The sequence below is a fragment of the Callospermophilus lateralis genome, chromosome X, assembly GCF_048772815.1.
Source record: "Callospermophilus lateralis isolate mCalLat2 chromosome X, mCalLat2.hap1, whole genome shotgun sequence".
Lineage (NCBI taxonomy): Eukaryota > Metazoa > Chordata > Mammalia > Rodentia > Sciuridae > Callospermophilus > Callospermophilus lateralis.
Window position 1 is genome coordinate 19,359,473 of NC_135325.1, and position 25,772 is coordinate 19,385,244.

At 33.4% G+C, this 25,772-nt stretch overlaps 1 protein-coding gene across 3 annotated transcripts in view; it reads right to left on the reverse strand.

Moving 5' to 3' along the window:
• Dmd (dystrophin) overlaps positions 1-25,772 on the reverse strand; it is a 2,011,337-nt gene that overhangs the window by 743,339 nt on the left and 1,242,226 nt on the right. For all 3 annotated transcript variants that reach the window (XM_077107047.1, XM_077107046.1, XM_077107045.1), the window contains one exon: positions 3,392-3,556. In XM_077107047.1, coding sequence (XP_076963162.1) covers positions 3,392-3,556 — 165 coding nt within the window. The remainder of the gene's footprint in view (positions 1-3,391; positions 3,557-25,772) is intronic.

Genomic DNA, 25,772 nt, shown 5'->3' on the forward strand with positions numbered 1-25,772 from the left:
GGGCTGTGATTATGCCTAATTTTCACCCTCTACATCACGATCTCATTGATTATGTCTCTCAGCTTGCTAAGGGTTCTGTGAGGTGATTTTCAAGATGAATATTGCTATTTGCAGGATTTCCTGAATAGGAATATTTCAGGAGTAAATTGCACAAACCAAGCGATGTGCAGTCAATTTTCACTCCAGCATAAACAATGTATTAGAACAGAACCCTTAAGGCTTTTTTATTTGGGTTTCATTACACAGCTAGCTGCATTTCATCAATAAGCATGAAGTAGCAAGCAGGCAAAACTGAGGCTCACAGTGGGTATTACATATTTTTTTCTAACAGGTGCTCAGAGTTTGACTCCAGAAAACAAATGACCTGAATGGCAGGGCCTCTAGCCCTTTGCTTCTGAGGTAGCTGTGGCTGCCATAGCCAAACAAAGAAAGTTTCTGTAAATTTAGAAAATGAAACCATGGCCCTCACTGCTTGTACATCTACTTTCTTTATATTAACTCATTCCTAGGATATATTTTAAAGGCAGTTCCTTTATCTGTGCTAAAATATGGTAAAGCCTTTAAAACTGTCTAAAAACTTTATTTTTGGTGTTTTGGTGGTTTAAAGTTTAGAAGAGACAAATTCGTTTTCCCATGGTTCTTTAATTGAAAAAAAGTTTAATCTCCTTAAGCAGAGGCTGTAAAGACTAAAATCCCATATCTTAAAGCAGAATAACTTTGTGTAGTCTTAATAAATCATTTCTTAGACAGGGAGTAGAGTCAGAAGCTGGAAAAAGAGGGATAAATGACTAGGTAAGTTATTAAATTATGCATGTAGGACCACCATTTCCTGATTATAAGTGAGGGGTTTTAGAATTATTGGGAGAAACTCCAAAGTTATCAATATATAATCTCATGGTGTGTTTTTTTTTTTTTTTTTTTTTTTTTTTTGCTTAGATAGAGCCACAAGCAGAAATAAAGGCTGAAGTAATATTTTTGAAATCATCACTCCAGAGAAGAAAACTCAGAATATTCACACAGGACTGAAGCCAAGGAGTTTTCTACAAGGGCAGAAGCAGCTGCCTCTTTCCTCTGTGACTTGGACCAAAGCTGTAGGAGGCAAATATCATGACACTCTGAAAGTACACACAGCAGCAAGAGCAGTGACTTAAGCTTTGATAAAGACAATTCATTAACACACTTAAGAATGGTCTTCACTTCAAATTTCCAGGACCCATTTGGTGGAAACCTTATGGGCCATTGACAAATGAAGACCCAATGTGGGCTTTCAATATTTGAGAACCATTCTAGGGGAAACACACAAAGACTAAAGTCACTTTACATGAGTCAACAGTCTCTATGTGTGTCAGGGTATTTTGTTATAGTCCCTCTTAAATATATTCTATGAAGGAAGATATCTAGCACTGAGTATATATTTCATTATTATAATAAAGTAGCATATTTTATTTTGGCGTTCCGGAGATTGAACTCAGGGGCACTCAACCACTGTGTCACATCCATAGCCCTATTTTTTAATTTTATTTAGAGACATGGTCTTATTGAGTTCTTAGCAAGTTGCTTTTGCTGAGGCTGGTTTGAACTCTTGATATTCCTGCCTCAGCCTCCTGAGCTGCTGGGATTACAGGCATGTGCCTGCTACATCCAGCAAAAATAGCAATTTTAACCAAAGCTTATATTTAAAGCAGAGGAACAGGCATTTACCAGTGAGTTACAAAGTGTTATTTCCAGTAGGAAGGAAAGGGCAGCAATATTAAATCAAGGACTTTTACTGGATATAGAATAACTGGGAATTTGACTGAGGTTATTGTATACATTGGACCAGGTAACTACTTTTCCTTTTGGGGATTTTTTTGGGGACTACTGGAGCTTTAACCAAGGGGTGCTTAACCACTGAGCCAGCCCTTTTTTCTTTCTTTTTTAAATTTTTATTTTGAGACAGTGTCTTGCTAAGTTGCTTAGGGCCTCACTAAGTTGTTGAGGCTGGCTTTGAACTTGTAATCCTCCTGCCTCTCTGGCTGAGATTTCCTAATGGGTAATGAAATATCTATATTGATGAGAATGTAGTTGCACAGGTGAATGGGACATAATTAAATATCTGTAAGGATATTCAGTACTAGCTAAGTTAAAAAACTAAAGAGATCCTAGAACTGATGGCTTCTTTGAACCGATTATGTGCTTTGTATTCATCTAGGCTTGCCCCTTGTGACCATGCATGACTGAAGATCAGGGTGACCAGGGCATCAAAATCCAAGCCTTGATGTAAGATCTCCTCTATACCATTAATGTGAAGTCTGTGTTGTTATTTGTCCTGTACATTTTTCAAAAACTAATTTGTTATTGTTTATAAGCTATTGCTATTCATGAGTTTGACTACCAGACTGAATCCAGGAGTATGCCACATATTGATCAGGCTGAGATTTTCACTAGCAAAATGATGTTTGTCTGTAATTTACAATTTGCCATCTGCTCTTGGTGCTAGGTCACGGAGGGTGGGTAGTTATTAGAATGATAAATAGAAGCATAAGGAAGAAGTAAGGCAAAAGGAATGAAGTATACTTTGCAAATATAACTCCTTTTAGCTGGATAAAACCTCTCTATCTCTCTCTCTCATTCAAGGATATCTTTCCCAAACATTTAGGATAAGAATTTTAGATACAAATCAATTTTAGATAAAGAAATCTACAGATATGTATTAAGGGAAATTGAAGCAGGGGTGAAAAGGGATCATGGTAATGGATATGATGCAGGCATTCTGGTGACATGAATTTAATGAAGACATTTCTACTGCATGTTGGAAGAAACAAAATTATAGCAACAACGATGATAGTGACAATGAATCTTTGCTTGACCAAACTTTGAGAAGCCTTCTGAAACTTCTCCCAGGCCTATCTGTTCACTTTCTTCTAAAATTCAGTTTTAACAAAGAACTCTGCTTATTCAGTTTACCAGGAACTTCTTATTCTGTATAATGGATACCCTTAATATCTGATTACTCTCCATATGTGATGGGGTTACTTATGCTCCACCATCACCAAGGTGCTCACTGGTCACCCTGGCCTGACTTTAGCAAGTATCCCATTAGGTTGGTTTAGCCAGAATATCCCCTACTACCCAAAGCTATTTTATTGTCAATTTTATCCACTGATCTTTTTCCTACCTCTGGGCTATCCATCACTTACTTCTCTATATTTAGAGTTGAGTCCAATCTCATTCCCCTACTACAAAATCCTATTTCAGTGGTTCCTGTATACATCAAGATGTCCTCTTTACCATGCTTTTTCAAGTACCATATCTTTTCTTCAACAATGACAATAATGATAATGAATGAGAAAATTAATTCAAAGATATTGCCATTCATTTAGAAAATAATATGTAAATGAAACATCCCTACCTTAATGTCCAATGGTCTTGTTTGATTTGTTTGGTTATAAATTTCCAACTGATTCCTAATAGGAGACAGCCACAGAAGCAGATGATCCAACTGTTGTTCAAGCTGCCCAAGATCTTTTATATGAGCCTCAAGTTCTCCTTGTTTTTCAGGTAAAGCTCTAGAAATCTAAAAAGAAAAAAAAATGTTTAGAAAGGTAATTGGTCCTCATGTTATAAACAAAAATGGCAAAAAAATGTTTTCAAACATAATTCAGCCTGAAATGTTACAGAAATACAAGAGGGAATTTTATCCTCATGATATTGATTAATTGCATTTATTATATTAACTTATAGTTGTTATGACAGTATTTAATTAGAGTATTAGAAATCATTCATTAATACTACACAATTCTATAAATGCCTTTCTGTAAATTCAAATAATATAACTACACAAATGCATACCTAACTCCAAAAGATGAAAATAAAGAAGTACATTCTTCACATATCAACTCACTTACAAAACATAATAGTGAGCTGTGTATTATATGCCAAGCACAATTCCTTTACAGTTTTAAAAATGAATAAGCCAGGCCAGGCATGGTGGCGCATGCCTGTAATGCCAGTGGCTTGGAAGGCTAAAGCAGGAGGATCACGAGTTCAAAGTGAGCCTCAGCAGTGGTGAGGTGGTAAAAAACTCATTGAGACCCTGTCTATAAATAAAATACAAAATAGACCTGTAATATAGTTCAGTGGTTGACTGCCCCTGAGTTCAATCCCTGGTACCCCACCAAAAAATGAATAAGCCAAGTTATTCACCATTAGTACTAGATTTATAACATAGGTTTCTTAATCTCAAATGAGTGATTTGATTTTAAGAACATGAAAAATTTGAAAGCAAACCAAACCAAAATTTTTGTTTGTATAGTAATCATTTCTGCAATTATATTTGTTAATAATTTTCTTTTCACTTAAGAAAAAGTAAAAGGATTAAGGAAATCCTTTATGTACAAGGAAAATTGGTAAGGTAAGAATTTTTGTGAATCACAGTATAATCAAGTAAACTAGAAACAGATGCTTGGGATAAAAAGTAAAAAATAATATTTGCATTGAGAAGAATTTAACAGAATGATTATAGGCTACTTTTATTGAGGGTTGTGTGTATTACAAGCATTATGCTTGAATGTTTCACATTTATTGCCTTCTTTAATCTAACCAGTGATATGCTGATAAAGGTACTAATTAGTCATAGATAATGACATCGGGGTTGAGAAGTGTTAATTAGTTTAGGAGCAGTATGCTATAGCTTTAAATATTGTGGGGACTAGGATTATGCTGCTTGGATTTAAATCCTTGTTCTAGCTCTTGCCTAATATTTTAGCCAAATATTCTCTAATTCTCAATGCCTCTTTTGTATATTAGGAACAATAATAGTATCTACTTAGTATTAATCTTAGGACTGAATAAAGTAATCTATGAAAATTGCTTATCCCAATACTCTGCCTAATAGTGAAACACAACAAAGTCATTAAGTGTTAGCAATTGTTGCCCAAACTCAAGTGCAAATAAAGAACCAGGATTAGCAAGAGTAAAGTGCTTTTTTTTGGAATATCAAGGGTTAAAACCATTATCCAAGAATAAAGAATGCAAACTGGTAATGGCAATTCTTTATGGAATTAATAACATTCTAATAATAGAAAAATATTATGTTGTAATATATATGTTGATATAAATCTATTATATAATATTATGATATGAATAGCAGAGAACATTTTAAAATAAACTGGATAAGTATAATAATATATTGGTGTCTAATTTACTAGATTAATATGCTAATATACTATACAACCCCACATACATTGGAAAAATCATTTATTTAAAAAAATTCACTAGTGAACATTATACTCTCTAATAGGATCCCTGAAATGTGGGGTAAAAAAAAAAAGATTTAGGGACAAAATAACCAAGCAATTAATTTATAGGTGCAGGAATTTTACATAAAATGTTATTATATATAAATACCATGTGCACTGAAATCTAACATGAATATATTTACATATTTTTTGTAAAAGGCATATAGATACATGAACAAGGGTTAGGTTAGGCTGAAGCAGGCCACTCTGGGACTGACCTTAGGCTCCCACAGCATTGTTCCCTTGGAAACACTGACGTTAGAATAAATGGAAAATATTTGTCACTCCTTTTTTGTATGGAACTATACCTGGACTCAGGGAACCATGAATTGGGACACAGGTCTTGAATCTATGTGACTAAAATGGTGTAGAAGATTGATGGAAATAGAAGTGATGATTCCTATTGAAGGTGCCCTGCATAAACTTGACTCTCATCCCTGGCAGCCTCTCTGTGTGTGAGGGGGCAAACAAAGTAAACTTCTCAGGGAGCATAGAATGTTTGTCCACAAATAATGAATCACAATGATGTGTCTGATTTGCATGACTTGTGTCCTGCTATAAAGCCAAATAGATTAGTAATAGATAAATAGACCTAGTTATATTTCATGAGTTTAAACCTGTAACTACATCTATGGTGCTAAATTGTGTGTATATGTATGTGTGTTAAAGAGAGAGAGGTTATATGACAATTGTAATGCTATGTCTGTAATATGTAATCTAATAATGCCCTCAACTTATTTTTCTGGCATTTGAAAGGGGGTAACTAAACCATTTTATTTTTATGGGATCATTTTCTACTCACAAGTAGATGTAAAAAGCATTTTACAGTTTCAACTAACAGCATCTAAGAGCCTCTAGATTTGGAAAGTACTAGAGATAATAGCCATCATATTTTCCTAAAATCTCTAGAACTGAGCTATGAACTTCATTTTTATCTGATTATAAAATCGTTCACATTTCACTTAGGCTTTATATGTAAGTTCAGATATTTGTATGATATTTAAATAACATTGTTGGTTTCTTTCTCATCCTTTCAGCCCCTTTCTCTGTGGTTATAGAGGTAGAATGATTGCTGACATAAAGCAGGACAATGAATTAAATTTAATATCAGAATAATGAAATATCAGAATATTGGAATAATGAAATGTTAGCATATAATGAGAATGTTTTCAGTTTAATTATAATGTAGTATTAGGTATATCCCCATAGATCTTATGCTTCCAAGCATCACAAAATTTACTTCACATTGTTTAATTTGTTATTTACATGGAGCTCCCTTGCTGAGCTTTTATTTCTGGATAAGCTACATTCCCACACATGATGAACCTACAATAAATACATTGAATTTAAGGACATTTCCAAATTCAGGATTATTTTTTTCAATGTAAGAAACAGTAAATGTCTTGATTTGTCAAAATATTAAATATAACTATAAAATATAGTTGATAGTTTTAATTAACAGACAAAATATTAGTAAAGCAGACTATATAAAAATCAGAAGCTTCTGTATGACCAAGAAAGCCATAGGTAAAGTTAAAGGACAAATAACAAACTACAAAAAACAATAGTGTGTTATATCTCAAATAAGGTACTAGTTTTTTTAAAACATAAAAGAGCTTCTGCAGCTTAAAAAGATAAAGGTCAGCAACCAAAAAGAAAATTGGACAAAAGATAAGGACAGCTCATGAAAAAATATAAATGGATTTAAAAGAAGCTTAGCATTGTTCATAATCAGAGAAATGAAAATTAAAGCTCCATCTATTGCAATGGCAAACATCCAACTCTGAAAACATGTTATGCTGCCAAGGCTGTGGGAAAATACTCCTTCTTCTACATGAATGGTGGGATATGTATATTGGGGCACCCATTGTGGACAACTGTTTGGAAATGTGTATCAAATGAATGAAAAACATTACCATTGACCTGGGACACTGACTTCTAGGAATTTTTTTTGTACATATATTTCAGGAAGTACAATCAATGCTTGGTGAGGAAGAACAGATGGCGACTATGGTAGGAGATTTCTTGCTATACTTAAAAAAATCGAACAACATAAAAGTATCAATTTGCAAAGAAATAAGTTAATATAATCAGGAAATTACTAGTTTTTCTTCTTATGACAAAATATGGGTGATATATCATACTTTCTATATTTTAATAATGAATTGTTATTCATAGGATATAACATTTTCTAAAGTTATCAATCAAAAATATACTGGTTATTTGCCTATGACAAGATCACTTAGTTAATGGTGGCAGTGGGGGAATAAAGACCTTCTAACACATATTTTTCATGTTTTCTCCCCTCTTTGAAACCAGTCTTCACATATTGATGAGTTGTTTTATACTGACCATGGACAAAACTAAAAGATGTGAGTTGTTTTTGATATGGAATAAGTAATTTTTGTGTCAGTTTCTATGTATTTTAGAATAATTTAAACTTATATTTACTACTTTTCATCCTCAACAAAATATAGACATAAACACTTGATTCGTTAAATGCACATTTTTTCCTAATAATCTTTTCAAGTATAGAACCATGCTCTTCATACAACATCTTCCCTATGGTGAAAGAAAACAATTAAACACACTCAGTTCCCTTATGTGTTAATTTAGTATCTAACCAAATCTTGACCTAATTTCACACAAGATTAGCTTCCTTGTTCTTTCATTTCTGAATGTTAACTTCAAATGTGTAGACATGTTAATGTTAAGATAAAGAGAGGTGTCCATTTTAGAAATAAACAGGAATTAAATATTATACTTTATATCTTATACAAAAATATTGTAGGAAGGTTAAAGTGTTAACTATAAAAGGGTAACAACAGAACTAGAATAAAATATTGGGGTGAAGAAGCCCTTTAGAAATGCATATGAGGGCTGGGGATGTGGCTCAAGTTGTAGTATGCTCGCCTAGCATGTGTGAGGCACTGGGTTTGAATCTCAGCACCACATGAAAAGATAATTAAGATATTGTGTCCACCTAAAACTAAATAAATAAATAAAAATTTTAAGAAAGAAAGGCATATGAAAAAATGATTGAACATGACATTTGTATTGCTCATCTAGAAATCAAAAGCCAATTAACAAAATTAAAACTCATGCCAACTGGTAATATCTGTAACATCTATCAGACAAAAGACAATAGTCTACTATATAAAAAGATCTTTCAAAGAATGAAAAAAGTTGGAGGAAACTACTGGATAACTTGGACTTAAAGATCCAATATTGTAAAGATATCAGTTCTCTTCAAATAAACTAAAATTCAGTGCAATCCCAATAAAAATTGTAGCAGATAGTGTTTACCAGAAACTGACATGCCAATTCTAACATTTATACAAAAGTGAAAAGGGCCAATAATATCCAAGAAAATCTTAAAGAATAACAAAGTTTAAGAATGTTTTTAACTAGATATCAATGTTTATTAAAATTGTGTTTGTTATATTTATGTGAGAACAAAAATCCTATAGTCATTTAGTTTATAATGATGTCACTTTTGTTAAGTGATGAGGGGATTATCTTTTCAACAAATTGTAGTAGATTAATTAGATATTCATTTGAAAAATATTAATCTTGACTTTTAATTTATAACATATGTGCACAAAAAATCACTTGTAGACTGTTTTATTTATTTATTTATTGTACTAGGGACTAAACCCAGGGGTACTTAACCACTGAGCCACATCTCCAGAAATTTTTATATTTTATTTAGAGACAGGGTCTCACTAAGTCGCTTAGGGCCTTGCTAAGTTTCTGAGACTGGCTTTAAACTTGTGATGCTCCTGTCTCAGCTTCCCAACCTGCCAGGATTACAGGTGTGCACCACTGCACCTGGCCACAGAATGTTTTGAACCTTAATATAAAAGGAAAAACAATATTTTCTTATCATAATATTTTCAGGGTCATTATTTCTTAAATAAGTTATACAAAGCATTAGCCATAAAGAATAAGATAAGTAAATCGAATTTCATTCATAATGAAACACTATTAAGAGCAAAAAGCAAGGCATTAATTAAGTTGGAAGAAGATATTCACAATGCATATATTTGACAAAGACTTTGTATCTAAATAATTCTTCTAACTGTAAGAAAAAAATGCTTTCTTTTCTTACAGTTAGATGAATTTTTAAATTCTTCTACTTTTTAAATGGGCCAAAGGTTTGCAATAAGATTTCACATAGAGGATATAAAAATGGCACTAATCATCAGGAGACTGATGTGATACCCAATTAACATCCACTAGGAATAGTAAAAGAATAGTAAGAATAAAAAGAATAGTAAAAGAAAACAACTAAAAAATACATACTCTTGATATAGAACAACTGGAATTCTCACACACTACTGGTGAAGGAGAATTGCATAATCACACTGGAAAACTGTTTTGTGGTAATTCCGGGACCAAACACACATTATAATGCAATCATTCAATTCCCAAGTGTATACCTTGTTCTTGTTTTCCTAATCTTTTTCCTTTTTCTGACTAACTTGAGAGACCTCCTCATTTACTTGAATCAATATGTCTTCTCCTTCCTCTACCTTTGTCTGAATTGAAGGCTTTGGACTAAGAAAACCAGATACTAGCAGCCCATGATCTGGTCAAACAACAATTAGCAGAAGGACATATACAACCTTCTGTATCTCCCCATAATACTCCCATTTTTGTCATCAAAAAGAAATCTGGTAAATGGAGATTATTGCAAGATTTAAGAGCTTGGTGCTGATAACGCCAAGGTCGCAGGTTTGTTCCCCGTACGGGCCACCAAATGCCGCAGTCTGGCTGGGCACAATTCAGGAGCCACTTGTCAAAAGAAACTAACTTTATTTTTAGAACCACACAAGATAAACAAAACAGCTCCTCAGGAAAAAACCCTCAGAGCCCAACTGCCACCACCGGCTTCCCACAAGCACACACCCCAACAACCTCTTCCTCCCACAATCCTCCTGCTCTTGAGGCCGATTGGCTGGGTCGCATGGGCGGAGCCAAAAAAGTCCCCCAATGAGCAGCTCCGTGGTCTGAAAGGGCAGGGAAACAGCCCAATGAGCATCACCGCAGAGGAGCCAATCAGCTAGTTGTTGCTGGGGCCGCTGTGAGCCAATCATCAGCTGGTAGTCTGAAAGGGCAGGGAAACAGCTCAATGAGCATCTCCACAGAGGAGCCAATCAGCTAGGTGTTGCTGGGGCCGCTGTGAGCCAGTCATCAGCTGGCAGTCTGAAAGTTTGCTGGAGCCCCTTCGGCTGTGGCTCTCAACACCCAAGTATATTCAAAATGCAGCAAAGGAAACAAATACTGTGGCATATTCATACAATCGAATACTGTACAGAGAAAAAGTAAACAGACTATGGTACATGCGACAGCATAGAATAATCTCACAAAATAATGATGAACTCTGAAAGTTCAGCAAAAGGGCATATACTAGATAAGCTTATTGACATTAATTTCAAAGACAGACAAATCTAGATGTTAGAAGTCGGAGGAATTACCTTTGGTACACAGTGGTATCTAGAAAGGAGTTTATAACTGAAAAGGGGCACTTAGAGGGGTTTCTGAGGTCATGTTCTAATTCCTTTAATTTTTAAATTTTGCTGATATATAAATCATAAAATAATACATATTAAAGGGGATTATATTCTAATTCTTTTTAAAAAAATTTTTAAATTTGTTGATGGACCTTTATTTAATTTATATGTGGGGCTGAGAATCAAACCCAGTGCCTCACACATGCTAGGCAAACACTCTGTCACTGAGCCACAACCTCAAACACCATATTCTAATTCTTGATCTGAGTGATAGTAACATGGCTATGCAAAATTTAAAAAATCAACTTTTACTCTTAAGATTTGAATACTTTTCTGTGTATCTTTTACACTTAACTTTAAAAGATTGCATGAAAGTATTTTAGGAATTTAAATGTATTCATTCCGGGCTGGGGATGTGGCTCAAGCGGTAGCGTGCTCGCCTGGCATGCGTGCGGCCCGGGTTTGATCCTCAGCACCACATACAAACAAAGATGTTGTGTCCGCCGAAAACTAAAAAATAAATATTAAAATTCTCTCTCTCTCTCTCTCTCTCAAAAAAAAATACAAATAAAAATAAATGTATTCATTCCCTTCACCTTTAAAATTCCACTTCTGTGAATTTTCCTAAAGGAATATCAAAGATAGAGACATATGATCAGAATGCTCAATTCTATCACTTATATTAGTGAAGAACTGATATAAAAGTCCCATAAGTAGAATAACTATATTCACATAATGGAATAATTGTATTCATTTAAATACATATCATGAGAAATATTCTATTACATCAAAAATATTCATGGCATATTTATTATCTTAAAATAAGTTATATACCATAAATTACACCTTCCATTTTTTACACAGCTTTTACATATCAACATGTACACATAGCAAATAACCTGACTAGACATTCCTTAAAGGACATACAAATGACCAACAGATAAATACATATAAAAGAGAAAACAATTGACAGAGTGAAGATACAACCTAAAAATGGGAGAAAATAATCTGCAAACTATACATGTTGGCTGAGAAACAGAATATATAAGGAACTCAAAAATCTGAATAGCAAAAATACAAATAACTTAATAAAAATGGGCAAGATAGTTAGACATTTCTCTAACAAAAGTTTATAAATAGCCAACAGATACATGAAAATATACTCAACATTACTAAAACAAATGAAAACCACAATGAGATATCATGAGATATCTCATGCCTGTCAGAATGGCTATTACCTGCACACACACACACCCAAAAGAAAAAAGTGTTAGTGAGGGTGTGGAGAAAAGAAAATTCTACTATACTGTTGTTGAGACTGTAAAATAGTATGATCATTATGGAAAATAGTAGGGAAGTTCCTAAATTTTTTTTAAAAGAACCACTATATGATTCAGCAATCCTATTACTGGTATGTATCCAAAGGAAATTAAATCAGTATGTTGAAGAGACATGTGTACTCCCATATTTATTCCAGCACAATCCACAATAGTCAGGAAATGGAAATAACCTAAGTATCTATGAACTGAATTGATAAAAGAAAATGTGGTATATGTGCACAAGGGAATACTATTCATCTATAAAAAAAGAGTGAAATCCTGGTTATTTGTGACAACATGGATGAAAGTAGAGAATATTATGTTAAAAGAAATAAGCCAGTCACCCAAAGACAAATACCTCATGATGTCACTTATATGTGAAATACGTGTATATAAGAGAAGTTGATCTTATAAGAGTAAAATAGTAATTACCAGAGGCTAGACAGAGTGGGGAATATAGGGAGAGGTTGATCAATGAGAACTAAGTTATAGTTAGGAGTAAGAAATTCTGGTGTGCTATTGCATAGTAATGTTAGTATAGAAAACAATGATATACTGTACCTCTCAAAAAGCCAGAAGAAAGAACTTTGTATGTTTATACCATAAAATGATAATTATTTCAGAAGTATGTTTAACCTAATCTAAACATTACACAAAATATGTGTGAATCAAACATTATACAGTTATACAGTACCCAACTAATACATACTATTTTTATGTTTCAATAAAATTAATTTTGATTTAATAAAGCATAAGTCTTTTTAAAGTTCTTACATTCTCACATGTCATTTATAACTCGGTTGTGATTTTAGCTTATTTGTGAACATCCAAGTTCACTAGAACAGTCAGACTAGGTATTGCCTGGAAGCTGGACTAGAGAGATCTCTTATTTGAGGAACACAGATATATAAAAGTGTATTATATGGGTCAGTCTACAGGACTAAGGAATATGTGCTAAATTCTAGCATTGTCCATGTAATTAAATGAATGAATATTTACCTACTAACTATTTTTGTTTCAACTACTGCTCTATATACTGTCTACAAATTGATTGCTTCTTTAGTTGAAGTTTATCATTGCATGGCTAAGTATAAACCTCCAATGACAACAGCCTTTACTTTGATAAAAGCTGAGTAACAGTGCACTCTGAATGCTATTAAACAAATACCCTCTTGCCACCAATCAAAAGTGAAAACTTCTAAATTTAGTAATATTAATTAAATAATTAATGTAGACCATTATCATCTTTTAAGCAAAATGCTTGTTAATGAAATATTTTGAGACCTCATTTTGCCTCAAATATTTTACAACTTCAATAAATTAAAACAACTGGAGAACCAGGCTTAGGAAAGATGTATTCTCAAGTACAATGTTCTGTGTTTTTTTGTTGTTGTTGTTTGTTTTTTTAACAGCTATTCTCATGGTAAAATCTCCCTAACTGGAAGGTCATTTATTTTCTTTCCCTTTAAAAATTTAATAAAATACAATGAATATAAAACTGAAAAAATATAATATAGTTCTATGTCACCAGACATTTAAAAATTATAAATTCATATATAATTTTATAGTAAATAATTGCAAGTAAATTTTAGAACTGTCACACTCCAATGGCATATGTATTAGGATTTTACTTTAAAAGTAAGTGGATTTAATTTTTAAAGTATGAATTTACTTACAATCTTTATATATATATATATATATATATATATATTTTATATATTGCTTCCAATTTTAAGTGAATATAATAGTGAATATTATACTAATATCAATAGTGAAGTCTGCAGTTTCAAATCGCAATGTATATTAGTTTTATTGTAAAATCACTCCATTGCCACACCTTGATTTTGTTATTATTCCTAAAGATTTCCAATGCATAATACACAATGAGGTAAATGAATAGTGGTAGGAAAATTTCAAAGTCAGTAAAATTTGATGTACAATAAATAGGTTTGTAGTCCTTGGAGTATACTTCCCTTATTACCATACTAAACCCATATTGGCTTTTCAATAAACCTTGGTGTTCATGAGCAGTATTCTTGTTCATTAATTTCTTAGTTTGAAGTATAAACAACTACCCTTTATGGTTTTAAAATCTTTAAGAATATATAGTACATGGAAAATTTTGTTTTGTTTTTACTCTTTACCTTGATTCAAATCTACCCGAAAGTTGACTAACAAGCCCTGTAATGGTCCCAGAGGCATTATACAAATAAAATTAATTGGTGAAATTTATTTGTCCAAATTTCAATAGCTCTCATTTTTCCTCTAACATGGGATTTATAGGGATTTACACTTACCTAACTACCCACCTACCCACATGCCATTAAACAAATATCCTCTTTTTACTACATAATGTGATTTTGATCACTTACTGTTTAAACCTTGAGAACAATAAAACAAAGAAGTTAAATGCAATTTTATATGGCATGTACACATTCCACAGAATATGTTCTTACAAATTAACACCATATTTTTCTTTCTCCTTCCTTCCCAGCCATATTCACTCTAAAACAAGAGGTACTTTACTCTTACACATTCCCATCAGAAATCTTACATCTTATTTGCCTGAAGGGACCTTAGCAAAAGTCTGGCTGATGTAGATGACACATTCTTAAGAAACACTGTTTTAAATTTTGTTTGTTCTATTTGTTTCATTTGACCAAAATTTAAAGAAAACAAAGCCATGATCCGTGTAATGTTATCTCCAAAGTAGAAATCATAAAAAGTTATAATACCTTGATATATATTACCTTAGTCTTTGAGGTATCTGCTAAAATTAGCTTTTTTAAAAAATAGAATTTTTAAAATAATCTCCTTATTTTTACTTTTATATAAATCATTATACTTCAGGGCAAACAAAAAGGGAAAATATAATACATGATCACATATGCTTAGTTTTAGAATATCAACTTAAAATATTTTAAAATCTATTAGAGGGATTGGAAAATTCCAACACACCAATAAGGTGACATTTTAGAAAAAAAGAAGAAATAAATCAGAACAAAAGAGTTTACAAAGAACAGAGTATGCTCACTATGCCCATTCCTGAAATAATTAAGATCAAGGAAAATGCTAGAGATTATAACTGTCTCTTAATATCAGTAAGCATGGTATTAATAATAATAATGGCCATGGTACCATTTTGAATACAGTGATGACTATGATTTCAATGCTATAAAAATTTTTAAGTCTAAATCCAATTTAAAAATTAAATACAATTTTAAAATAAGTTCCTTAGTTGTACTCACAATTCTAATGTTTAAAAGTCAAACTATGTTGGACAGCACAGATGGAGAACAAGTCATCATTGCAAAAAGTCATCCTAGGGCAGGTGCAGTGATACATGCCTGTAATTCCAGAAATTCAGGAGGCTAAGGCAAGATTATCTCAAGTTTGAGGCCAGCCCCAACAATTTAACAAGGTCCTAAGCAACTTAGTGAGATACTGTCTCAAAAAATATATGTAAAAATAACTAGGGATGTAGATCAGTGGTGTAGCACCCTTTGGTTCAATCCCCAGTAACAACAACAAAGTCAGTGCTAAAACCTATACTACTTGCTTCACTAATGATGCAACCAAAGTCTTGTTAATTTTCTTGATTTTTAAAAGGTATTTTAGATAATAGATTCATGACTGTTCAATTACATATACCAATTTTGTTAAATGTGGATTGAGGCTTTTACTGTCAATATATTCTGGCTACAAAACTTGTTTTCCAAAACTCATTCCCTAAAAAAAAGAAAATTATCATGCTGAAAAGGAGTCCTATTTCTTTGCCTTCATCAAAATGGAATCATTTTATTGTGATGTTTAAAAATATCAAGATTAAAAAGCATTTTGGGGGCTGGGGTTGTAGCTCAGCAGTAGAGTGCTTGCCTAGCATGTGCAGGGTGCTGGGTTCAATCCTCAGCAACACATAAAAATAAAGGTATTGTGTCCAACTACAACTAAAACAAAATAAAAAAAACATTTTTATTAAATGTCACAATTCACATAATTCACATTCATATTGTCTCTGTGTACTATTCCATATTATTACAAATTGATGTGTTATTGTTATTAATACTGTGAAGTATTATGCATGTTGCATTATCCTATAAGTGAAACATGCCTAACAAAGAAGAAAATCAATGTCCTTGGGAGTTTTAATGTTATTGACAAGTAAAATAACAACATGATTTAGAACAGTTACTCCTGGAGATGGTGATGCTTAGGAAGAATGTTTATTGGTTTTGAACACAACCAGAGTAGGTAGCATTGGTATGTTAGGCTGATATTTTACCAGGTGTGCAGACAATACAAGAAAAGGGAATAAAACCTATATGGGGAGGGGTCTCTTTCAGTCATCTAGAAGAGCACAGGGAAAAAGAGAACCTATAAGGAAATAATGAAGAAAAGAAATATTTGATTTCTCTGGGAAAAATGAAAGGTCACGTCATAGGTCAGGGGCCAAAACAATTTTATTTCCTGCCTGAATTGTTGCATTTAGCCCATTTCAACAAGAGTCTTGGGCAAAGGGCAGGAAACTCCTGACTCAAGGGTTAAATACAGCTTTCACCTGTTTTTATACAGTTTTAGAAGAACAACTTTTATGTTTCAAATAATTTAAAAATCAAGACAGGTGACACATGAATATTGTGTAAAATTCAAATTTATGCCCATAAATAAAGTGTTATTGGGACATGGCCATGCCCATTTGCTTGCATAGTGTTTATGTTTTAAGGCTGCTTTAGCAATATTAAGAGCAGCATTGAGTAGTTGTGGCAGAGACTTTATGGCCAGCAAAGCCTAAAATATATGGTCTCTGGACCTTTATAGGGTAAAACTGATCCTTGTTCTACATTACCACGGAGTGGCTCCACCTCTAATCCATCTAAGTTTTTCCCCTGCCTGCCTCCCAGAGCTGCTTTAATAAGTGAATAAATGAGGGTGGTACCAGGGATTCAATGAGAAAATTTAAATGAGTTTGCTGAGGAAACTTGGAAAATGGATGAAACAACATCCTTAAAAGGAAACTTTTGAAAATCTACAGTCTTTCTGGCCTGCCATTTCATCACAGCCTACCCAGTCCCAGGGCTACAGATGCTCAAGTCTCTTATATAAAATGATACAGTATTTGCATGTGAACTACATGTGTCCTTCTGTGTCCTTTAAATCATCCCTGTATTACTTACAATACCTAATGTAATGTAAATGCTATGTAAAGAGTTGTTGTACTATATTGTTTAAGGAATAAAAACAAGAAAAAAGTTTATACATGTTCAGTTACAGATGCATGTTTTTGGAAAAATTTTGAAAAGCAGTTGGTTCAATCCAGGGCTGCAGAACTCATGGATAATAGGGGCCAAATGAATGTGCAAATGTCTGGTTTGGCTAGGCCATCCACCTGGCATCAGGTAGCTGAAGCTTGCAGATGCAGTCAGCTGACATTTGGAACTTGAATATTGCTAATGATAAATGCTTAGTAAGAATAAATTGTCTATGTTATTATTCACTTTCATATTGTTTTGTTTTCCACAAAGTTGTGTAGCTTAGAAAAAAGAGCAAAAGAAAATCAAAGCCATATGCAGTGGTGCACACCTGTAATTCCAGTGGCTCAGGAGACTAAGGCAGGAGAATCCCAAGTTCAAAGCTAGGCTCAGCAACTTAGTGAGACCCTAAGCAACTTAGCAAGACCCTGTCTCTAAATAAAATATTAAAAAGCACTGGGAATGGGGATGTTTCTCAGTGGTTAAGGACCCCTGGGTTCAACCCCTAGTACCCCCAAAAAGAAAGAAAATCAAACAAAAATTATAAAATGGAAATGATACTCCAACATAAAAGTCATAAAAATAAATTTTAAAAAATATTTTGCTATATCCTTTAAGTTATTGCTGGTATCAATAAGCACAGAACTTTGCTGTTCAGTCTGCTTAATACTAGCCAAAAGTCACTATTAAACACCTGAAGTATGGCTACTTAAAATAGAAATAGGCTGTAAATATAAAATACATACTGCATTTGAAAGGTTTAGAAGAAAAGAACCATAAAATATCTTGATATTTTTGTATTGATTACAATGTTGGCACAATTCAATTTTAGATACAATTGGTTAAATAAAATGTATCATTACAATTAATTTAACCTGTTTGCTTTTTAGTATTTTAAAGTAGCTATTAGGATTAAAATCCCATGTGTGGGTCTATTACTTTTCTTTTAGACTGCACTAATATAGAATAATGCTATGCAATTGGGAATAGCAGAAAAGTATTAAATGAAAGATAATCCATATATATATATATATATATATATATATATATATATATATATATTCATGTGATTTTTATTATATCTTCTGATTTCATGATTTTAACAAAAAGTAAAGGGTAAATAGTTTGTAAATTGATATAAAATATTTTAAACCCACTAAAATAAATGCTAAAGAAATATTTTAAGCAAGCATTATGAAAGAGAATATTAGCTTATCTTGGACAAACCATCTCCAATATGCTTCCTACACTCCGAAGAAGCCTTATGTGTATTGATTCAATATTCTTAATCTCTGGCCTCCATGTTTAACTGAATTGTCATGCTAAGGACTCTGAGACCTGTCCTCCGAAGACATTGTACAGGAAATTAGAACACTAATTTCATTTGAAGATCCTTGCTTGTCCAATATTTTGGCTCCCAGGCTGCATACCATGCAACACTATTATTAATTAAATTCTAATCTAAAGCAGCAGGTACTGAAAAAAAGGAATGAATGCACATGGATAATGATACTTTACCATAAGAGAAAAGGAAAAGAAAAACGGTGATCCATTCCAATGTTGCAGGTGAGGAACTCTGGTGGTGGTTTCACCTGGATTGTAATCAAGGGGAAAATAGAGAGTAGAATATGGCTAGGTAAGGAAAATGAGAGTTGGGGTATTACATAAATATTGCACTGGAGGAGAAGAACTCAAATTATCATTATTTACTGATGATATGATTCTATACCTAGAAGACCCAAAAAATTGCACCAGAAATCTCCTAGAACTAATAAATGAATTCAGTCAAGTAGCAGGATATAAAATCAACACCCATAAATCAAAGACATTTCTGTACATCAGTGACAAATCCTCAGAAAGAGAAACTAAGAAAATAACCCCATTTATAATAACCTCAAAAAAAAAATACTTGGGAATCAACCTAACAAAAAAGGTGAAAGACCTTTACAATGAAAACTCCGGAATGCTAAAGAAAGACATTAAAGAAGACCTTAGAAGATGAAAAGATCTCCCTTGTTCTTGGATAGGTAGAATTAATATTGCCCAAATGACCATTTTACCAAGAGCACTATACAGATTAAATGCAATTCTGATCAAAATCCCAATGACATTCCTCATAGAAATAGAAAAAAGCAATAGTGAAATTCATCTGGAAAAACAAGAGACCCAGAAGAGCCAAAGCAATCCTTAGCAAGAAGACTAAAACTGGTGGCATTACTATCCCAGACCTCAAACTATACTACAGAGCAATAGTAACAAAAACAGCATGGTATTGGCACCAAAATAGACCTGTAGACCAATGGTACAGAATAGAGGACACAGAGACAAACCCACATAATTATAGTTATGTCATATTATACAAAGGCACCAAAAACATAAATTGGAGAAAAGATAGCCTCTTCAACAAATAGTGCTGGGAAAACTTGAAATTCACATGTAACAAAACGAAATTAAATCTCTATCTCTTACCATACACAAAACTCACCTCAAAGTGAATCAAGGACCTAGGAATTAAACAAGAGACCTTGTGCCTAACGGAAGAAAAAGTAGGCCCAAATCTCCATCATGTCAGATTAGGCCCCAACTTCCTTAATAAGACTCCTGTAGCACAAGAATCAAAACCAAGAATCAATAAATGGGATGGATTCAAACTCACAGCAAAAGAAACAATCAGTGAAGTGAATAGAGAGCCTATAGAATGGGAGCAAATCTTTACCACAAGCACATCAGATAGAACACTAATCTCTAGGATATAGAAAGCACTCAAAAAACTTAACACCAAAAAAAATCAAATAACCCAATCAATAAATGGGCCAAGGAACTGAACAGATACTATAAGAATATGATATATAATCATTCAACAAATATATGAAAAAAATGTTCAACATCTCTAGCAATTAGAGAAATGTAAACCATGGCAGCTATCAAGAATACAAACAACAATAAGTGTTGGTGAGGATATTGGGGGAAAAGGCACACTCATACATTGCTGGTGGGACTGTAAATTGTTGCAGCCAATCTGGAAAACATTATGGAGATTCCTTGAAAAATTTGGAATGGAACCACCATTTGACCCAGCTATCCCACTCCTTGGTTTATAGCCAAAGGACTTAAACACAGCATACTAGAGGGACACACTCATATCAATGTTTATAGCAGCACAATTCACAATAGCTAAATTGTAGAGCCAATCTAGATGCCCTTCAGTAGATGAATGGATAGGGAAACTTTGGCATATATACACAGTGGAATACTACTCAGCATTAACAGAGGATAAAATCATGGCACTTGCAGGTAAATTGATGGAGTTGGAGAATATAAGGCTAAATGAAGTAAGCCAATCCCAAAAAACCAAAGGCCGAATATTTTCTTTGATATAAGCATGCTGACTCATAATGGAAATGGAGGAGGAGTGCATATGAGGAATGGAGGAACTTTAGATAGGGCAAAGGGGAGGTAGGGGAAAGGAGGGGCCATGTGTCTAGGAAAGATGGTGGAGTGAGTTAGACATCATTACCCTAAGTACATGAGTGAAGACACGAATGGTGTGAAAATACTTTGTGTACAACCAGAGACTTGAAAAAATGTGCTCTAAATGTGTAATATGAAATGAATTCCATTCTGCCATCACATATGACAAATTAGAATAAATAAATCATTTAATAAAAAATATTGCATTGGAGGGAAGAGTAACAGTAGACTGGGAGTCAGGTGACCACTGGAGTTCTAAAACCACCTCTGTCACTGTTTGCATAATGCAGGGGCCTTTACCAAGTATCTCTGGAATATTCTCAACTGAAAAATACAGAGATTGGATTAGAGCTCCTGAGGTCCCATCTAGCTTGAACTTTATATGAATAAATTTTATCTCTGATGGAGAACAAAGGAACGTATAGAGCCCTGAGGGTATCAGTGAGCTTAAGGGTGACCAAGACTTTGTCTCCCTGACATTTGATCGTCTGTGAACACAAAAGATGAATGTTCTCTAAGGATTTATCCAGATTCTATTATAGGACTAAAATGTGGAAAATCCTATGACAACAGGATACCTAGTCACCCTAAACAGATGCAAGCTTAATTTCCCTCACAGCAAGAAAATGAGCAACATAATAAAGCCTAACAAAGCAATTTTGGATACAGGCTTGACACAATAAACTACTGGTATTTCAGCCATTTATTTACAGGATTAAAATGTCCCTCCAAAACCAGGATTCCTGCCAGATAACCTGTGTAATGGACCTAGCACAACGGCTGACACCAAATGGCTAACTATTTTGTCCAGCCCAAGATGTCCAGAGCTATCTCTTGGCTCTGGATAAGTTTGCAGCTATGTTTCTGATGATGTGGCAACATTTTAGACTCTGACTTCCAAGAGAAAGGTGAGACACAGCCATTCTCAGGCCTGGGGCACTACCACTTTCAGGACCAGATTAGGCAAATGCAGAATATCTCAAATCCTGAGAGAAGAACAGAGACATTTTGGGACATCTGGACAACACTTGTGAACTAAAGGGAAAGAAAAATGCCACGTAAAGTCAAATGTAGATGTTGCTCCTAACTTTTGCATTCCAAGTTAATTCCTCAGGGACTGTGTGAAATCCACACACAGTTGTCCATAAGAGCAACTCTGTTGGACCAACATTATAATTTTTTTCATTGTGATAACACTTTTTAAACAAGAGATACTGTCTTTTCCTAAACCTTGTAAGAGCCAAAGGTGGAATTAGAACTATAAATTTTAAGTTATGCTCCTATTCATCAATTTTATATAAATTACTCAGAATTCCAGACTGCATTTAATCTACGTTTTTCACATCAAGACTCATGAATTTAAATAAGAGCACTGAAATTGATTTCAATCATTAAAAATTGTTGAATTGGCTAGTTGGTTATTTGTTGAAAGAAAAATTATTTGGGGGGGGCGCTGGGGATGTGGCTCAAGCGGTAGTGCACTCGCCTGTCATGTGTGTGGCCAGGGTTCGATCCTCAGCACCACATACAAACAAAGATGTTGTGTCTGCCGAAAACTAAAAAATAAATATTAAAATTCTCTCTCTCTCTCTCTCTCTCTCTCTCTCTCTCTCTCTCTCTCTCTTTAAAAAAAAAAAGAAAAAGAGAAAGAAAAATTATTTGGGGTTGTGAATGAGCCAGACATGGTGCTTGGTAATCATACCTTCCTATAGTGAACATTTATTCTGAAATAATAAATAAATAAATATATAATTGAATTACTAAGTGATGAATACTCTAATAAAGACAGACACAAAGAACTGTGAAGGCACAGAATCTAAAGGGACTATTAGCCTGGAGGGAGAAAGGAGAAACAGGTGGTAGAAGGGAAGGAAGATTTCATGAAGGAAACCTTATTTGAGTTGTGTGTAAATTAATGAATAAATGAGCAAAAGCCATTCCAGACAGTTCATGAAAAGGTGAAGTATTTGCCTGAGCTTGACAGTGTGGGGGAAAGAGGAAAGACTTATGAGTAGAGTTGCCAGATAAAATACAAAATGCCCAGTTAAATTTAAATTTCACAAAGCAATGAATATTTTCCAGTGATATTTTTGAGCACTATTTGGGACACACTGATGTTTAAGAAATCTAGGTGTTCTATATATTCATTTTTTAATTCTTGAAATCCTAGTTATGATTGGAACGTGAAATAACATGATGGCAATTGGGTGAGGTTTAACAGTTTTGTGCACCATATGGGGTTTGAAGTTATTTTATAAACACTTTTAAATGGGATTTAAATGAAGTATACTATAGAGTTAGAGTGCAAGGGGAACCTGAAACCATTAAGAAGTAAAATCCCATTAATAACCCAAGAAGACCCCATTCTGCTTTCCAAAGATTTCATCTGTGGCCGATGTTTGATGGCTGGCACACCTGACAGGGATGGCTTTGATGGAGATTTACTTTGTAAATTGTTAACATCTTTCAGCTTACTCTGCTTCAGTGATTCTCTAAAACTTGGCATACTTTTGCTTGGGTTTCTTCCTTCCTATTTCACTAAACTTGTTGTTTTACAACTATTACTGAGGATTGACCTCCATGCTTCCAATTTCTTCTCTTCTATTCTTGAACTAAGACCTTACCCTTGTCCATTTGTTTCAAAAGTAAAGATAAATAGTCCTTGATTTTTTTTGCATTTTACCATTTTCCTTAATAAAGTCTGGGTATTCAGTATGACTAGACTGAATTTTTTTCTTTAATAAAAAATTTTCATGCTCATACCTAATATTTGTATTTTTACTATTATATTTTTGGACTTAAACAAGATTGCTACAGTAGAATATTCTTCAAGCTCCACAAAACCTGGATCTACATCTGCTTATAGAGTATGGAGGAAAATTTTATTAAGTATCCTAAAATAACCTTTCAGTATAGGCAATGCTAAAATGGGTGGGTTTTTTCTCTTGTTTTGAACATTTTTTTTTTAATTTTTGATGGATGAAAAACAACAAAAAGACAAAAATAAAATATGATTTTTGTCTCTGATTTAAAACTAATCTTGTTCACTAAAATACTAATTTGGCTTTGCTTTTATCTAATATTTATGAACAATGAATTGAATCTTTGGTGGAACAATATTTTAAAATTCCTTTTCTTAAGAAAAGAGTTTAATAACCCTTAGGCTTTTATCTTTTACCTGCTGCCATTAAATTGTCATAATTATTCATCATGCAACAGGTTGTAACATGTAAAGTAACAATTTAGAGACTGATATAGAACAATAGAGAATAACAGGAGTTTAATTTCTATGCATCATTTCTTCAGGAAAACACATCACGAGGGGAAATAGCTTTGGATAAGTTCAGTGAGGGTTGCCATTTAGTTAATTAACTTAACCATTTTCATTAGCAGACTCAATATTGACTTTAGAATAATGTCTGCTTAATTTCTTTCAAGCAATGAATATGTATGAAACACTGTCAAAGGTAAAGTAAAAATTAAGACAATATTAGGTAAAAAAATAAAAATTCAGTTATTGGAATAAGTCAGAAAAATACATAGAGTTCATTCATAAACTTAGATTTGATTGCAAGGTGTTCCTCCCAACTTTTAAGATATGACCTTGGCATAGGCACATTATTTTAGCTGCTTAGCACAGGATTTGTAATAATCTCAATTTTATAAGAATGCACTTCCAAATTGGTTGGAGAAGACTAAAACAATGCATAAATCCAATGCACTGAATATAATTTTCTGCTTCAATTGGCAATCTAGTCTTTTGAAAAACAGACTTACTTTTTAACCTTTTTTGGCCATATTCATTTTATGTGCTTTCATATTAGAATAAATAAAATCAGCAGGCTTGTATTGATTTTTTGAGGGAGAAATCTCATCTCTAAGATTCAATGAAATATTTAAAAACAATGAACTGAATTTCTGGTAGAACAATATTTTTAAATTCTATTTGAAAGAAAAGAGAAGTTCATCAAAACCAACTGATGAACAAAGATATAATGGAAATTGAAGAAAGTAATAACAGAAATAAAGGATAAATATCGGTAGATTAATACAACTGACTTTTAATTCTGAATTCCTTGTCTTAGAGAGTTATAAGATTTAAAGGTCTACAAAATTAATTACTTTTAAATATTACAATAAACTTTCTGTTGAGCAATGACTTCCTTTTTTAACCATAGTGTTCTTAACCAGAGCACATAGCAGAATCAGTTGGGTAGGGATTTCTATTTTAATATGTATATATAAGCCCCAGACCAGAGAATCTCATACAGCAACTCTGTAGTGGATTCCTGATACCTAAAACTCATTTTTGTATTTATGATTTGGAAATAGATGCCTAGATCCCAGTAGTAGAAACATCCTTGCTGCAGTCCACATGGATTATGATGTTCATTAGCTGTAAGAAAATTAGACTGCTTCTGTGTTAACATTTTGTCCCTATTCTCAATCTGCTTTCACGCCAAATTTACTAAGTCTAAAACTGAAGTCAAGTGTGGCATAGTAAAGCAAATAAGTTAAGGGTTGAAAGGCCTTGATTTAATGATCTGCTTTACAACCCGCAAGCTATCTGATCTCAGTGGTGTGGGGTAACCTCTCTAAACCCATTTTCTCTTTTGTAGAACAGAGCCCATAATTCTCACAGTACCTATACTTCATAGCTCCTCTTCATCTTGCTTCATATTCACTCCAGAGTCTTCTTTTATCTTGCATTATAATGACACTTACATCTAGCCTTCCCTTTCACAGTACCTTGGCAGGAAGCTAGTTCAGGCCATTATCACCTGGGCGGTTGGAAAAAAATCTCAAACTGGCTTGTAGATCTCCAGTCTCTACCTGAAATACTTCAACTCCTACACTGCGACCAGATTGAACTTTCGAAAGTAAAACTCAGTTTTAAAGAAGGAATCCCTCAGGATGGGGTTGTAGCTCAGTGGTAGA